The 17,446-nt window shown below is 46.9% G+C and overlaps 2 protein-coding genes across 2 annotated transcripts in view; one reads left to right on the plus strand and one right to left on the minus strand.

The window, feature by feature from the left end:
- The window catches only part of LOC114592563 (uncharacterized), a 400,972-nt gene that overhangs the window by 215,639 nt on the left and 167,887 nt on the right, over positions 1–17,446 (plus strand).
- Positions 6,669–15,757, minus strand: LOC144327071 (vomeronasal type-2 receptor 26-like). Its single transcript, XM_077925286.1, has 3 exons — positions 15,473–15,757; positions 7,793–7,919; positions 6,669–7,579 (listed from the first exon to the last, which is right to left on the minus strand). Exons 1-3 carry the CDS (start codon positions 15,755–15,757, stop codon positions 6,669–6,671), a joined length of 1,323 nt encoding a protein of 440 aa, XP_077781412.1.

Below are 17,446 nucleotides of genomic sequence, written 5' to 3' on the forward strand. Positions count from 1 at the left end.
CCTTGGGAGGTTGTGGACTCTCCTTCCTTGGAGGTTTTTACTCAGAGTTGGGATGACCATCTGTCATGAATGCCTGGTTGAGATTCCTGCATTGCAGAGGGTTGAACTACATGCCCCCTGGGATCCCTCTTCCAACTTTACACTTCCATAATTCTATGATTCTATGTTCACCAGATAAGCCAGGATCAAGCTATTTTTTCAGGACATTTGGGGGCCTGATATGATGAACCTCTGCTGCCGGATGGACTTTTGTTATGCATATGGGGGGGGGGGACCTTAAGCCTCCTGTGCCAGTCGAATATTTTATTTCAGAGTATTTGTATCTCTCCCCATCACCTCATATCCTCTCCTGACAAAGTATTTTGACATTTGAATATTTCATTTTATACCTGCAAGTGGCTGGATTTTGTTATTGCCTTTCTGTTCACAGATCCCTACAATGGAAAAGAATGTACAAAGAATAGAATGGAAAACAATGGAAAAGAATGTACAAACCTCATCAGGAGGGCTACCTCATTAGGAGGGCTTTAAAATGACTAATGTGGGGGAGGGAGACAGTGCTCCTGAAGGTAGGAGTCTATCAATTGATGAAGATGATCATCCAAATGTCATAGACCAAATGGAGCAAACAGCACGCAGACCTAGAGGTGTGAGGAAAAAATCCTTAAATAAGAGACACGGGAGAATGATTAATGGACTTCAATGTCTGTACGCTAATGCACAAAGCATGGGAAATAAACAAGATGAGCTTGAGCTCTTGGTACAGCAAACTAAATATGACATAATAGGCATCACTGAAACCTGGTGGGATAAGTCCCAGGATTGGAATGTAATAATGGAGGGATACAATCTATTTCAGAGAAACAGACCAGACAAGAAAGGAGGAGGAGTGGCGTTATATGCCAGGGATGTGTATACCTGTGAAGAGATCCAAGATTTCAAACCTCAAAGCCAAAGACGAATTTGGGTCAAAATTAAGGGAGAGAAGAATAACAGAGACCTCATTGTGGGAGTTTACTATAGATCCCCAAGCCAAACGGAGGACATAGATGATGCCTTCCTGGAACAGATGGCCAAGCATGCAAAAGGAAGGGAGATAGTAGTAATGGGGGACTTCAATTACCCGGATATTTGTTGGATGTCAAACTCAGCCAAGAGCATAAGGTCAAACAGATTCCTCACTGGCCTTGCAGACAACTTCATTGTCCAGGAAGTGGGAGAAGCAACAAGAGGAACAGCCATTTTAGATCTGGTCCTAACCAATGTTGGGGACCTGGTTAGTGGGGTAGAAGTGGAAGGATCATTAGGCGCAAGTGATCATGCTCTTCTGAAGTTTACTATACAGCGGAAAGGAGCAGCCAAGCATACTAGGACTCAATTTCTTGACTTTAAGAAAGCCGACTTCATAAAACTTAGGGAAGTGCTGGGTGAGATCCCATGGTCAGTAATACTAAAAGGAAAGGGAGTTCATGATGGCTGGGAGTTTGTTAAGAGGGAGATAGTAAAAGCACAACTTCAGGCAATACCAATGAGACGGAAACATGGAAGGTGCCTAAAGAAGCCAGGGTGGCTATCTAAAGAACTTTTAACTGAGTTAAGATTAAAAAAGGATGTGTACAAAAAAATGGAAAAGGGGGGAAACCACCAAAGAGGAATTCAAACAAATAGCCAGCACATGTAGACACAAAGTCAGAAAAGCTAAAGCACAGAATGAACTCAGGCTTGCTAGAGAGGTTAAAAGCAACAAAAAAGGCTTTTATGGGTATGTCCGTAGCAAAAGGAAGAACAAAGAAACAGTGGGGTCACTCAGAGGAGAAGATGGTGAAATGCAAACAGGGGACACAGAAAGGGCTGAACTCCTCAATGCATTCTTTGCCTCAGTCTTCTCCGATAAAGAAAACAATGCCCGACCTGAAGAATTTGGAGCAAATGATTCAGCAGAGGAAACACAGCCCAGAATAACTAAGGAGATAGTACAAGAATACTTGGCTAGTCTAGATGTATTCAAGTCTCCAGGGCCAGACGAACTGCATCCAAAAGAACTGGCAGATGTGATCTCAGAACCACTGGCAGTCATCTATGAGAATTCCTGGAGAACAGACGAAGTCCCGGCAGACTGGAGGAGGGCAAATGTTGTCCCTATTTTCAAAAAGGGGAAAAGAAAGGACCCAAATAATTATCGCCCAGTCAGTCTGACATCAATACCAGGGAAGATTCTGGAGCAGATCATTAAGCAAACAGTCTGTGAGCACCTAGAAAGGAATGCTGTGATCACCAATAGTCAGCATGGATTTCTGAAAAATAAGTCATGTCAGACTAACCTGATCTCGTTTTTTGACAGAATTACAAGCCTGGTAGATGAAGGGAACGCAGTGGATGTAGCCTACCTTGATTTCAGCAAGGCATTTGACAAGGTGCCCCATGATATTCTTGTAAAGAAGCTGGTAAAATGCGGTCTTGACTATGCTACCCCTCAGTGGATTTGTAACTGGCTGACTGACCGAACCCAAAGGGTGCTCATCAATGGTTCCTCTTCATCCTGGAGAAGAGTGACTAGTGGGGTGCCACAGGGTTCTGTCTTGGGCCCGGTCTTATTCAACATCTTTATCAACGACTTGGATGATGGACTCAAGGGCATCCTGATCAAATTTGCAGATGACACCAAACTGGGAGGGGTGGCTAACACCCCAGAGGACAGGATCACACTTCAAAATGACCTTGACAGATTAGAGAACTGGGCCAAAACAAACAAGATGAACTTTAACAGGGAGAAATGTAAAGTATTGCACTTGGGCAAAAAAAATGAGAGGCACAAATACAAGATGGGTGACACCTGGCTTGAGAGCAGTACATGTGAAAAGGATCTAGGAGTCTTGGTTGACCACAAACTTGACATGAGCCAACAGTGTGACACGGCAGCTAAAAAAGCCAATGCAATTCTGGGCTGCATCAATAGGAGTATAGCATCTAGATCAAGGGAAGTAATAGTGCCACTGTATTCTGCTCTGGTCAGACCTCACCTGGAGTACTGTGTCCAGTTCTGGGCACCACAGTTCAAGAAGGACACTGACAAACTGGAACGTGTCCAGAGGAGGGCAACCAAAATGGTCAAAGGCCTGGAAACGATGCCTTATGAGGAACGGCTAAGGGAGCTGGGCATGTTTTGCCTGGAGAAGAGGAGGTTAAGGGGTGATATGATAGCCATGTTCAAATATATAAAAGGATGTCATATAGAGGAGGGAGAAAGGTTGTTTTCTGCTGCTCCAGAGAAGCGGACACGGAGCAATGGATCCAAACTACAAGAAAGAAGATTCCACCTAAACATTAGGAAGAACTTCCTGACAGTAAGAGCTGTTCGACAGTGGAATTTGCTACCAAGGAGTGTGGTGGAGTCTCCTTCTTTGGAGGTCATTAAGCAGAGGCTTGACAACCATGTCAGGAGTGCTCTGATGGTGTTTCCTGCTTGGCAGAGGGTTGGACTCGATGGCCCTTGTGGTCTATTCCAACTCTATGATTCTATGAATCAGATGGCATCTTTACTTTTTGTCGTCAGATGCTCCTTTGTATTCAGTTCAGGCCTGAGTAAAATATTGTAGCACTTGGGCATGGAGATGCAGCCCAGAAGCCCAGCACTGGAGGCCAACATAGAGAAGATCTGCACGGCTACCATGTATTTCCCCTTGGTGCTCAGGTAGGTGGGAACAAAGGACACCCAAACACTGCAGAAGATCAGCATGCTTAAAGTGATCAGTTGGCTTCATTGAAGGCTCCAGGCAGTTTCCTGGCTAGGAAAGCCACCATGAAGCAGATGGCAGCCAGGAAGCCCATGTAGCCGAGGGCACCATAAAACATGGCAGAAGAGCCTACATTACATTGCAGGATAATCTCTGTAGGCTGAGAGTGCATGTCAGTGTCAAACAAAACAAACCACAACATGTCTGTCATCACTACACATGATTGTTTACAGAATCCCCAACCTTGGGTAAAGAGGTTTTTTTTGGGGGGGAGGGGGGATAAAATAAAGAAATAACATTGTGTTGGACAGAATTTCAATGGTTGCCCTATTCCTTCAAGGCTGTATTTCCCTCACATACCTCCCACAGTGGAGACTGTCCCTTTTACACACGGAGCACAATCATAGCAGAAAATTAGCTCTCCTTCCTGGATGACCTTGACATACCCAACATGACAGCTCTCAGCACATCTGGATTGAGGGATAGTCTGCCCATAAAGAAATATGGTCAGGTGTTACTGGTATGTTCATCTAGGCAATAATACTGGAGCCAGTAGGAATCTTTCTCCCATAGCAAGCAGTAAGTCTGGTGGAGTGGTTTTTGGTGGATTGGACAGTTCTCCAAATGCAGGGAAGTAGAAAGTGGATTTCCATGCCAATACAAGTAGATAAATAGGTGGGGAGGTAAACAGCATTTCCAATGAGAGATAAGCACCACACCCCAAAATCAGGTAAAACTTTCTGAAAGTAAGAGCTGCTTGAGAGTGGAATGGTCCCCCTTGGGAGGTTGTGGACTTGCCTTCCTTGGAGGGTTTTAAGCAGAGTTTGGATGGCCATCCATCTTGGGTGCGTTAGCTGAGATTCTGCATTGCGGGGAGTTGACTAGATGACCCTTGGCGTCCCTTCCAACTCTATGATTCACAAGATCTCACAGATGTGGCAACATGTTGTGAAAAAGGTCATAGAGGGGAAAGGTGATCCTAGAATGACTTTTATATATCACGAGATAAGCCAGGATCAAACTATTTTTTCAGGACATTTTTGGGCCTATGTGCCCATTTGAAAACCCAAGAGGCAGTCCCATCGCTCACACCCCACAACCTATTCTACTAGCTACAACATAATGCTTCTTTCACAAATAATGTCTAGGATGGGAGAAGGGATCCCTGTTGGCATCAGGGATGTGGTTTGGGGGCACATGGGCCTATGAACTGCTTTGATGGGATGATAATGGACTCTTATGGTTTTCTGGTAGCTAACATGTGAGTGTTTAACCTTAGATTAAGTGACAAAGGTACTGAAATGCAAATCGGCATTTTGAAAGAGAGTTGCCTTTAGTCTTTTTTCCCAAGCTGTGAGAGTATGGATGTAAATGAAGTTCTCCAGGTGAACAGCCTCAGGCTAAATGGAGGCTGTCAGGAAAGGATATATTTTCTTATAGGTCTGTTTGGAATTTTATTTTCTTTCTAAGAAAATGGACTTGCACAATATACCGTATTGCATGGAATTATTTGGATGTATCTTTGATGTTTTTGTTCTGTTTTGAAGAAAGTTCTGAAAGTAATGTTTTGAACAATGGGTACAGACAATGCCTTATTTCAAAAGGAGTTGGCTTTTTATGCAACCAGACTTTATGCAGCTACCGTCCACCCACCTGCCTATGCCCATGATGGGGGGATTAGTTCAGCGGAGTGGTAGCTTTGCTGTCTAGCAGAATATCAGAGTTTTCCTGCTTTCTATTGGTCAGCCTTTTCCAGAGTTTTTTACTTAATGAAACTCATTTGCCACTCGTTTCAGTTCAAAGTATAGAGTGTTTATTGTCTCGTGGAAAGCATAAACAGACTAGATGCAAATACTTTAAGAGAAGCTGGTACATCATGAACTCATCTACTACAATACAGTTCTTCTGGTCGTAGAAGTAAACTTTGTAAAGATAAAAGTATACAGAGAGTGGCAGGGGCAACCCAGTGAGATGGGTGGGATATAAATAATAAAATTATTATTATTATTATTATTATTATTATTATTATTATTATTATTATTATTATTATCCACTAGCACTTTCCCATGCTAGTTCACTGGGTCTTAAGCACTAATGTGAGCAGTGAATTCTGCGCTTCCAGTGACAAGGTTGTTGGACCCCAAAGCTGCGGACCTCATCCACCCAGAGGAGTGCAGCCCCTTTTAGCTCAGGCCATCTTCCCACACGAGAACATGGAATACAGAACATCTCTAAGTTTTCAGAGTTCGTCTTCAGTTTCCTAATACCTTTAGAAGCAGGTTATTTTGCGGATCTACAAAAACAAAAAAGGGTTAGAAGCAATACATTGGGAGTTTAAGGTTTAAAATGCTGAATTGCAAAACCTCCTGTGGAACTTCCCTATATATCAGGGAAGGGAATTGCTATGTTTTGCTCAGAGGCAGAAACAGGGAGATGAATATTTACAACAAGTGGTCACAAAAACAAAGTGAATTAAGTTGAAATATATACACCTTTCCACTGGATATTCCAGTGGTGCAACCTTGAGCATACTTACACAGAGCCAAATCCACTAACTTCTGCACAAAAGGAAGAAAATGTCAGACCCTGTGTGCAGCATATATGTTACATATACAAATTTAGTTGTGGGGAAAAGATCATGCAACAGTGGTCAGGGTGACATAGATATAAAGATCACCCGGGCATATTAAGATGTTTTTTTAAAAAATCAAGTTCTGAAAAGGGGTTCCTATTTAGTGAGACATTAAATCAAAAGGGCCTCTGACAGTCCTGGGATGACTGTGCATTCACTTTGGAAATGATGTGTTAGGTTTTGGATAGATTAAAAAATAGTTACAAGAGCAGCTCATAATAAACACCTGAAAGGGAAATAGCTTCTTCTCATAAGTATTGTGCTGCACGCAGATTCCCTTGGTGGGAAAAGTGCATTAAGAATCAAATTCCATCTGTTGTTTTTGTTGTCAGGTGCTCCTTTGTGTTCAGATCAGGCCTCAGCACAATAATGTAGCACTTGGGGAGGAAGATGCAGCCCAGAAGCCCAGCACTGGAGGCCAGCATAGAGAAGATCTGCACGGCCACCATGTATTTCCCCTTGGTGCTCAGGTAGGTGGGCACAAAGGACACCCAAACACTGCAGAAGACCAGCATGCTGAAGGTGATCAGCTTGGCTTCATTGAAGGCTCCAGGCAGTTTCCTGGCTAGGAAAGCCACCGTGAAGCAGATGGCAGCCAGGAAGCCCATGTAGCCAAGGGCACCATAAAACATGGCAGAAGACCCTACATTACAATGCAGGATAATCTCTGCAGGTTGGGAGTGCATGTCTGAGTCTGGGAATGGAGGAGAGGTACTCAGCCAGGTGGTGCAGATGAGAACTTGGACACTGGAACAGGAAAGGACAACAGCATTGGCCAGAGTCTTCCCCAGCCATTTCTTCACCCTGTTCCCTGGCTTTGTGGCCAGGAAAGCCAGCACAACAGTAATGGTTTTGGCCAACAAAGAAGAGACAGCAACTGAGAAGATGAGGACAAATGCCATTTGTTGGAGTAGACAGGTGGCTTTTCTTGGCTGGCCAATGAAGAGCAAGGAGGACAAAAAGGAGAGCAAGATGGATACAAGGAGGATGTAGGAAAGGTCCCTGTTGTTGGCTTTGACTATGGGAGTTTCTGAGTATTTAATGAAAATTCCTAACACCAAGCATGTGATTAAGGCGCATAACAAGGTAAAGGAAGACAAGAGAATCCCCAAATAGTCTTCATAGGACAGGAATGTGATAATCTTGGGAACACATTGATCTCGGTCCTTGTTTGAGTGCTGATCTTCTGGACATTTGGTGCAGTGGTCTGCATCTGAAAGGAAGATGAGTGACTTCAGTACCCAGGGTCTCAGCCAAGGGACATTCCCAGCCCCAGCGGGAGATACTATGACTTGAATTGGCAATCTGTTGCATGCAAAGCAGATATCCCAACCTTGGGTAAAGGTTTTATTGGGGCTGGGGAGAAATAAAATGATACTGTTTTGGACAAGATTACAAAAGTTGCCCTATTCCTTCTCTCACTTGCCTTCCACAGTGGAGATGGTCCCTTTTACACAGGGAGCACAATGAAAGCAGCAAAGTAGCTCTCCTTCCCGGATGACCTTGACATCCCCAATATGACAGCTCTCAGCACATCTGGATTGAGGGACAGTCTGCCCATAAAGAAAGATGGTCAGGAGTTACTGGTATTGTGGGATGTAAAAGTGCAGTCAAGTGCAACATTCCGACAGAGGACTAACGGCCTCCAGGTTCTCACCGGTTGCTGTGACAACCAGTTTGTCGGTTGCTGGTAGTTTTGCAAATAATTTTTATTAAGTTTCCATTTACCAAACCAATCATATCCTATCATATTAATTATTCCAAATTATATCAATACATATCACAAAGTCCAGATATTAAACCAAATTTAAAATTTTTGTGAGGGGTACCCATGCTTTGAGTTCGGTAGGAGTCCAATCATCTTTGTATTTCTGCTACTTTGGTGTTCACATTCCTATCTTCTCATCTCCTTGTCATTATCCTTTTTCTTCTTAATAACCTCCGAGTTGTCTCCACAAGTGAGTTGAAAGAAACAGCCTTTACTGTTTCAGATTTACGATCCAAATCTAAGAGCAGAACAGTGGCTCACCCCCTCTAAAACTGAAAGTCTTGCAACTGGGTCTGCCTCTTAATGGTGGATCGCTTTTATAACTATGTAACAAGAAAGCCTCCCTTCTTTCCAGATCTTTCACAGAGTAACACCTTTTATTAACATTTTTTTGTTTCCACACAGTTTGTTTTTCAATCTCACTTGCTATCAGACATTGTGACAGTTCTTCAAGGGGGGGGGGGTTGTTAGGTAAATCATATTGAAAAAGAAGAAAGTTCCGCTCCGTTCAACATACTGTCATGGCTGTGCTTCCTTGATGTAATCCTTTGTTCATTCCGTCCCATCGCTCAATCTTCTCAGTGGTAGATTTACCGTATTTTTTGCACCATAGGACGCACTTTTTCCCTCCCAAAAAGCAAGGGAAAATGTGTGTGCGTCCTATGGAGCGAATGCAGGCTTTCGCTGAAGCCTGGAGAGTGAGAGGGGTCGGTGCGCACCGACCCCTCTCGCTCTCCAGGCTTCAGGAAGCTATCCGCTAGCCGTGGGAGACCCAGCTCTCCCACGGCTAGCGGACCGCTGCGCTAATCCAGAAGCTTGGGGCGTGCGGAGCACAGCGCGCCCCAAGCTTCTGGGTGCCGGCAAGGTCTCGCTAGCCCTGGGAGAGCCCCGCGACGTTGCGTGGCTCTCCCAGGGCTAGCGAAGCGCCGCGCTAATCCCGAAGCTTGGGGCGCGTGGAGCTCAGCGCGCCCCAAGCTTCTGGGTGCCGGCAAGGTCTCGCTAGCCCTGGGAGAGCCCCGCGACGTTGCGTGGCTCTCCCAGGGCTAGCGAAGCGCCGCGCTAATCCCGAAGCTTGGGGCGCGTGGAGCTCAGCGCGCCCCAAGCTTCTGGGTGCCGGCAAGGTCTCGCTAGCCCTGGGAGAGCCCCGCGACGTTGCGTGGCTCTCCCAGGGCTAGCAAAGCGCCGCGCTAATCCCGAAGCTTGGGGCGCGTGGAGCTCAGCGCGCCCCAAGCTTCTGGGTGCCGGCAAGGTCTCGCTAGCCCTGGGAGAGCCCCGCGACGTTGCGTGGCTCTCCCAGGGCTAGCGAAGCGCCGCGCTAATCCCGAAGCTTGGGGCGCGTGGAGCTCAGCGCGCCCCAAGCTTCTGGGTGCCGGCAAGGTCTCGCTAGCCCTGGGAGAGCCCCGCGACGTTGTGTGGCTCTCCCAGGGCTAGCGAAGCGCCGCGCTAATCCCGAAGCTTGGGGCGCGTGGAGCTCAGCGCGCCCCAAGCTTCTGGGTGCCGGCAAGGTCTCGCTAGCCCTGGGAGAGCCCCGCGATGTTGCGTGGCTCTCCCAGGGCTAGCGAAGCGCCGCGCTAATCCCGAAGCTTGGGGCTTCGGGATTAGCGCTCCGCTCAGCCTGCTTCCCGGAGCGCCAGGCGCCCTGAAAGCAGAGCTCCAGGCGCTTCGGGAACACATCCGCAGCATGGGGAGCCTTGCAGGAATTCCCCACAGGGCTCCCCACGCTGCGGATAGCAGCCTGCTGCCTGGCGGGTGGGGTGCCCTGAAGCAGAGCGCCCCTCGCGCCAGGCATACATCCGCAGAGTGGGGAGCCTTGCAGGAGTTCCCGACAAGGCTCCCCACGCTGCGGATAGCAGCCTGCTGCCTGGCGGGTGGGGCGCCCTGAAGCAGAGCGCCCCTCGCACCAGGCAGACATCCGCAGAGTGGGGAGGCTTGCAGGAGTTCCCCACAGGGCTCCCCACGCTGCGGATAGCAGCCTGCTGCCTGGCGGGTGGGGCGCCCTGAAGCAGAGCGCCCCTCGCGCCAGGCAGACATCCGCAGAGTGGGGAACCTTGCAGGAGTTCCCGACAAGGCTCCCCACGCTGCGGATAGCAGCCTGCTGCCTGGCGGGTGGGGCGCCCTGAAGCAGAGCGCCCCTCGCGCCAGGCAGACATCCGCAGAGTGGGGAGGCTTGCAGGAGTTCCCGACAAGGCTCCCCACGCTGCGGATAGCAGCCTGCTGCCTGGCGGGTGGGGCGCCCTGAAGCAGAGCACCCCTCGCGCCAGGCATACATCCGCAGAGTGGGGAGCCTTGCAGGAGTTCCTGACAAGGCTCCCCACGCTGCGGATAGCAGCCTGCTGCCTGGCGGGTGGGGCGCCCTGAAGCAGAGCGCCCCTCGCGCCAGGCAGACATCCGCAGAGTGGGGAGGCTTGCAGGAGTTCCCGACAAGGCTCCCCACGCTGCGGATAGCAGCCTGCTGCCTGGCGCGTGGGGCGCCCTGAAGCAGAGCGCCCCTCGCGCCAGGCATACATCCGCAGAGTGGGGAACCTTGCAGGAGTTCCCCACAGGGCTCCCCACGCTGCGGATAGCAGCCTGCTGCCTGGCGGGTGGGGCGCCCTGAAGCAGAGCTACCCGCCCGCCAGACAGACATCGGCCAGCCCCACAAGCTTGGGGGACAGCAGGGAGGCGCAGCGCCACTATCCCGCTGTTCCTCGACCTGGTTCGGTTTCCCTGACCTGCTTTTGGGGGGGAAATAAAGGGGAAAATTTTTTCCTTTATTTCCCCCCCAAAAAACTAGGTGCGTCCTATGGTCCGGTGCGTCCAATCGTGCGAAAAATACGGTATTTAGCAGATAATACACTCCTGACCTTGCTCGAAGCATGTGCATTTACTTCAACAATTTTTTTCTCTCTTAAACAACGCAACTAGTTTCGCTCCTGAAAGTAGCGTCCGGGAGTTCCAGAGCTCGAACAAGGGCTTTCCACGCAGTGTCCCCACCCCCTCCATCTTTCGAACTCGAGGGTGATTTATGGACAACCGCGGGCGAGTACAGCATCTTCCCACCCCCTGGGAAGATGAGGGAGACTGATATACTCCCCATAATCAGCCTCTAATTACCTCGTGCGAGCCGGATAGATGGTATTGTCGGCCATCTTCCAAGGCGCCCCTAGCGCCCCCCCGGTTGCTGGTAGTTTTCAAAGATAACTGCTGAGTTGCAGTCACCTTAGGACCAACTTCCCTCTGGTATAGTTCATTTGCCTGTTATGTAACCTAAACCTGCCTTCAGGTACGCTTCTGTACACCTGAATGAATCTGAGAGTAAAATAGTTTTATATTACAAGAATCAGATTTGTGTGTGTATTCCTATAGAGGGATTCTAAGGGATTTTTAACTCTCCTAAAGTAAACCTTCCCACAGGTATGTCTATCTATGCAATAATACTGGAGCCAATACTCCCAGCTCCTGCCACCTAGCAGTTTGAAAGCATACTAGTTCATGTAGATAAATAGATACTGTTGCTGTGGGAAGGTAAATGGCATTTCCGTACGCTCTGGTGTCCTGTTGTGCCAGAAGCGGTTTAGTCATTCTGGCCAAATGAGCCAGAAAATCTGTCTACAGACAAATGCCAGCTCCCTTGGCCTGAAAGTGAGTGCCACATCCCATAGTTGGATTTGACTGGATTGCACTGGATTGAACTTTACATTTACTAAATTGTTCAGGGAATTTTAAACAAAGATAGATTGTGAAGACCTCCAAAATAACCTCTCCAAACTTGAGTGATTAATAATAATAATAATAATAATAATAATAATAATTCATTATTTATACCCCACCCATCTGGCTTCGTTTCCCCAGCCACGCTGGGTGGCTGCCAATAAAATATTAAATAACAATAGTCAATCTGTAGATGGATTAAGCAATGAATTGGGAAATATAATTCAAAGCAAACAAGTGTGAAGTGATGCAGGTTGAGGCAAAAAATATTACTTTCATAAATATGCTCTGGGAGTTGAAGTGGGAGTGACTCTTCCTACAAAACTAAAAGCCCCTTTCAATCCAATATCCTCTGCTTTCTTTTTCTTTTTTGGATCATAGTCAAATGTACCTGAATGATTTAACCCACCTTATTAAACCAAAGGGGCCACAAGATGGCATCCTGATCAATGGTGACTTTTACGTCTGCGGATCCCTCTCTCTCCATACTCCCAACTTTCCCTACGTGAAGGGAGTCATTGGCAAGCATCACAATGTTCCCCAGGTCAAAATCAGCTGTCAGGTCCCCATTCTCATCTAAATATGCTCCACCCATAGAAGCATTGTAGAACTGAAAATCACTCAGGAAACGGTGAAACTAGAATGACAGAGAAGATCGCAGCATTTAAGAAAGTTGGCTATTTCCACCCAGGTGTTTCACATATTATCAATGCACCTAGTGGCCATGGAGGGTTTTTCTATTTAATGTTCCTAATATACCGTATTTTTCGCCCCATAGGATGCACTTTTCCCCTCCAAAAATGAAGGGGAAAGGTGTGTGCGTCCTATGGGGTGAATGCAAACGTTTGCTGAAGCCTGGAGAGCGAGAGGGGTCGGTGCGCACTGACCCCTCTCGCTCTCCAGGCTTTGTGCAGCTCTCCGCAATGTCATTTCCATTTGATAAATCTTTAGTCTTCTCTTTGAAAGGATCACATGATTATTGCTACAGTCCATAGTCCAGCAGATCAAGGTAACTATTGAAGGGCCTATCAATTCCATATCAATCATTTTTACCTACAGTATTTTATAACCTTATTTATTTCTATTTATTGCTTGGTTAATTTCTGTTAAGGGACGCGGGTGGCGCTGTGGGTAAAAGCCTCAGCGCCTAGGGCTTTCCGATCGAAAGGTCGGTGGTTCGAATCCCCGCGGCGGGGTGCGCTCCCGCTGCTCGGTCCCAGCGCCTGCCAACCTAACAGTTCAAAAGCAGCCCTGGGTGCAAGTAGATAAATAGGGACCGCGTTTCCGTGTGCGGCTCTGGCTCGCCAGAGCAGCGATGTCACGCTGGCCACGTGACCCGGAAGTGTCTCCGGACAGTGCTGGCCCCCGGCCTCTAGAGTGAGATGGGCGCACAACCCTAGAGTCTGTCAAGACTGGCCCGTACGGGCAGGGGTACCTTGTAAGCGGTCCCTATTTATCTACTTGCACCCGGAGGTGCTTTCGAACTGCTAGGTTGGCAGGCGCTGGGACCGAGCAGCGGGAGCGCACCCCGCCACGGGGATTCGAACCGCCGACCTGACGATCGGCAAGTCCTAGGCACTGAGGTTTTACCCACAGCGCCACCCGCGTCCCTTAGGGGTACCTTTACCTTTACCTAATTTCTGTTAATTAAAGGAAATGGATCTACAAATCTGTCATTGAACAAATCATTATTTAAAATGGAACAATATCCATCTAGATCATTAGAGAAGGAAAATGAATACCTGTGATGCTTGGACTTTTTCATCTTCCAACCTGTTCTGACCCATCATCACCACCCTCTTGGATCTAGAGGAGTACGCAGCATTTAAGGCATGGGCCAGAGCTCGGACTGTGTTGTAAATGCTGTAAGTGTCCTGAAACAGGCTCCTTTCAAGGACATCTTGAGGGAACCCTGAAAGGTTCTCCTTCACTCTGCATTGCTTCTGGGCTTTCACAGAAAACAAATGCTTTGAATATAAGCAATTATAGCATTGAAACCAAAATTTATCGAAATCACTAATGGTGTCATAAACTGGCAGATTACCATCGTGTTTTGATCTTTTTTTGCTCTGGATAAAGAAAGATAAATATCCATGAATGTGCTTGTTCTTAAGGATTTTGGGAGACATGTTGGAGCTGACATATGAGAGAGCTATGGTGATCCAAACTTTCCCAGTAATGGGTTCCAGGGTTCCGCCCACTATGTGAAGTAAAACTGCAGCTTCAATGGTGGACTGAGATTCCCCATAGGAAAGAAACACGTTGATTCGCCTGTCCATGGAAAGTGAAATCTTCTGCCAGAGCTTTCCGTTCCATTTTGCTATAAACAGATTGTCTCGTGAAAAGGTTTGTGAGAAGGCAACGCAGACACCATCCTTAGCAAGCACAGATGCCAGGGTGCTCAGAAACCTTTCTCCATTGTCAGAGTCAGGAGCTATGAGCCCGATCCAAGTCCACCTGAAATGCAGGAGTAGCCTGACAATCCCTGAGCCTGGGGGTTCTTCATTTGGGGTCATTCGGTAGAGCAAAGGAGATTGCGTTTTGTCAAGGGCATGATGGACAGGAGCATAACTGACCTAGGAAGAAAAGGAAGATATAGAGGGTTTCTTTGGTCAACTGGAAATTGTGGTCATATTATGCTGTGCTTCTCTGTAAAGGAGATGTAGGACACTTTGGGCAACAATACGCTCTGGTCAGTGACTGAAATAAATCAATTCATTCATTATAGGCAACAATTTAATATGTCTTCAACATCGTTCTCTCCCTGAATGTTGTTACCACACCCAATGGTACAGACTATGTAGAGTAAAGATATGTTGTATTTTCTACTGTTATTATTTTGTTTGGGGGAGGGTTCAATTTTTAATCACCTGCGTGTTAGTTTCACATGAGTTTCGTTCCTTAGATTTGTTTTTCTGCCAAATATTTATTTATTCTCCATCACAGCAGGTTACCAAAATAGGCTTGTGTGAAGCCATCCCTGAGGTGTCTTCTGGAGGCTGCATTTCTGTCCCACCAAAGTAGGATTCATGCCCCATGTAAACTGCTATTTTCCTATAAAAAGAGGTGCCGGAACTCACCATGAACACCTCCTTTGTCTACTTATAAAGTGCCAGATGGAGAGAGGAGAAAGCCCCTTCTCCCTTTGTAAGTCTAAAGCAGCTCACAGTACTGAACTTCTTATTGCCGCTTCTGAGAGTCATCTGTCCTTGCAAAAGGCTTAATCCCACTTTAGACTACTCTGATGGTGACTTTCTTTGTGAAACCCTTCTTCACCCAGCAGGACAAATCCTTCAACATAAGGAGAACCTCCTGGATCAGGCCAATGGCCCATCTAGTCCAACATCCTGTTCTCACAGTGGCCAACCAGCTGCTTGTAGGAAACCAGCAAGCACAGCATGAGCACAAATGCACTCTGCCCTCATCTGATTCCCAGCAACTCAGCACCCAGAAGCATTGGTGCCTCCAAGTAGGAAGGTAGATCACAGTCATCATGCCTAGCAGCCATTAATAGCCCTTGCCTTCAGGAATTGGTTTAATCCTCTCTTAAAACCTTCACTGCCTCCTCTGGGAGTGAGTTTCCTCGTTTGCTTCCTATTCAGAGAGGTTGCTGTTTTCTCCATGTTTCCCATGCTAGTGTATTCATACCTGGTGTATTTTGTAGGTTCCCAGCATATTTGAAATCTGGAGTGAGGTGTCAGAGTTGACCCCTTCAATGAAAACCAAGGGCTTCTTCTCTCTTCCACAGTGGTAGTTTGGGACATTGGCCCTCCCAGGAGACAGAAGATCTAGGGTGGCATCATAGGTCATCCTTGCATCTAAATAATTCTCATAGATGTCATAGCCCAGGGTGATGTTGGTTAAGATCCTGGGGTCCTGGTTAATCTCATGGATGGCGATCATGAAGGACAGGAGATTCCAGTATGCTACCATACCTACTACCCTGCAACAAAGCATGAAGCCTAATGTCAGTCTCCGTTCAGTGAAAAGTGTCAAGTCCCTGCTTTCTTAATCCTGTAAGAAATTTCAGCCACTAGAATGAAGCAAAATAGACCGACCTCATCACATAATCAGTCATCTGTGAGTTTGTTGGAAGGTGAACGGCTGCTTGCCAGTTAAAGGGAGATAGAAGCAGGGCAGGTGTACTGTACTGGCTGCCAGTTGATTTCTAGACCCAATTCTACGTGATTACATGTTAACGTAATAAATAGATTGCTACAAGTTAATAGCTATAGTCCTGATCCTTTCAGGGGAGTGGAGATCATGCCATTTTCACATCTCCGGTGTCAAGAATTTGGGACACAGATAATCTCTGACTTTTCATGATTCACCTTCAAGTTGTTTTTTTCCAGTGGAAAAAGAAAGGAGGGAAACAATGCACATGCATTTTGTGTCTTCAGTGGGCAAGTTCTAGAAAGCAGGACTTGTCCCTGGCAGATAAGCATTAGAGGCCTGGGCAGTCACAGGTGAGCATCATAGTATTAAACAAGGTGCTACACATATGCCTACCCATTAATCACAATTTTTGTCTGCTATGCAGAAATTGCACGGGGAAAGTACAGCTTACACATCAAAGGAAATGTAGGGGCTGTGAGGAAATTGTATTCAGAATGAACTATTTGTTCTGTAGATATGACCCCGCTTATCACGTGGCCTCCTGGCTCGTAATAATTCGTTGCACCTGGATTATCCCTTTCCAAGTTCAATGGGCATTTTCCTTTCCATATTCCAGAGGTTGCACAGGGAAGCAGCAGCAGCAGCAGCAGCAGCAACATCAATAAGAGCATCCCTCTGGGTCTGCCTCCTGCCATTTTGTCTGTCCTCACTGCTCTCAACGTAGCAAGAAGCGAATTACATGAAGCCCAAAATCTCCAGCAAAACTGAGACCCCAGTGACATTGCGAGGAAAGGGATGAAATGACACTTTCACACTGGCAGAATCCCTGCCTGCCTGGAATATAAGTCAAAGCCCTCGATGGCACATGAGGTCTTTAAATATGCAGCAGGCATTTCAAGCTCTCATTTCTGGAATATCTGTTCTTTGTGTCAAAAGTGGGTATATTGCTTGAATTTTGCCAAGAAGAAAAGAAATCAATCACTATGTTTATGATAATTATTGCAGGGAATAATTATCTCTGGAATCACTGTGGAGCTTGAGGAGCAGCTGCAGAGCTGGAAGAAAACATCACAATCTGTTTTTTCCTGCTCTAGAGGGTAGGACTTGAACCAATGGCTTCAAGTTAAGGGAAAGGAGACTCCAAGTAAAAATCCGGCAAAACTTTCTGAAAGTAAGAGCTGTTTGAGAGTGGAATGGTCCTCCTTGGGAGGTTGTGGACTTTCCTTCCTTGGACATTCTTAAGCAGAGTTTGGATGGCCATCTGTCTTGGGTGCGTTAGTTGAGATTCCTGCATTGCTGGGGGTTGGACTAGATGACCCTTGGAGTCCCTTCCAACTCGATGATTCTATGTTCACAAGATCTCACTGATGTGGCGACATGTTGTGAAAAAGGTCATGGGGAAAGGTGATCCTAGAATGACCTTTATACATCACCAGATAAGCCAGGATCAAGCTATTTTTTCAGGACATTTTTGGGCCTATGTGCCCATTTGAAAACCCAAGAGGC

This window comes from Podarcis muralis, chromosome 2, assembly GCF_964188315.1.
Source record: "Podarcis muralis chromosome 2, rPodMur119.hap1.1, whole genome shotgun sequence".
NCBI classification, from domain to species: Eukaryota; Metazoa; Chordata; class Lepidosauria; order Squamata; family Lacertidae; genus Podarcis; species Podarcis muralis.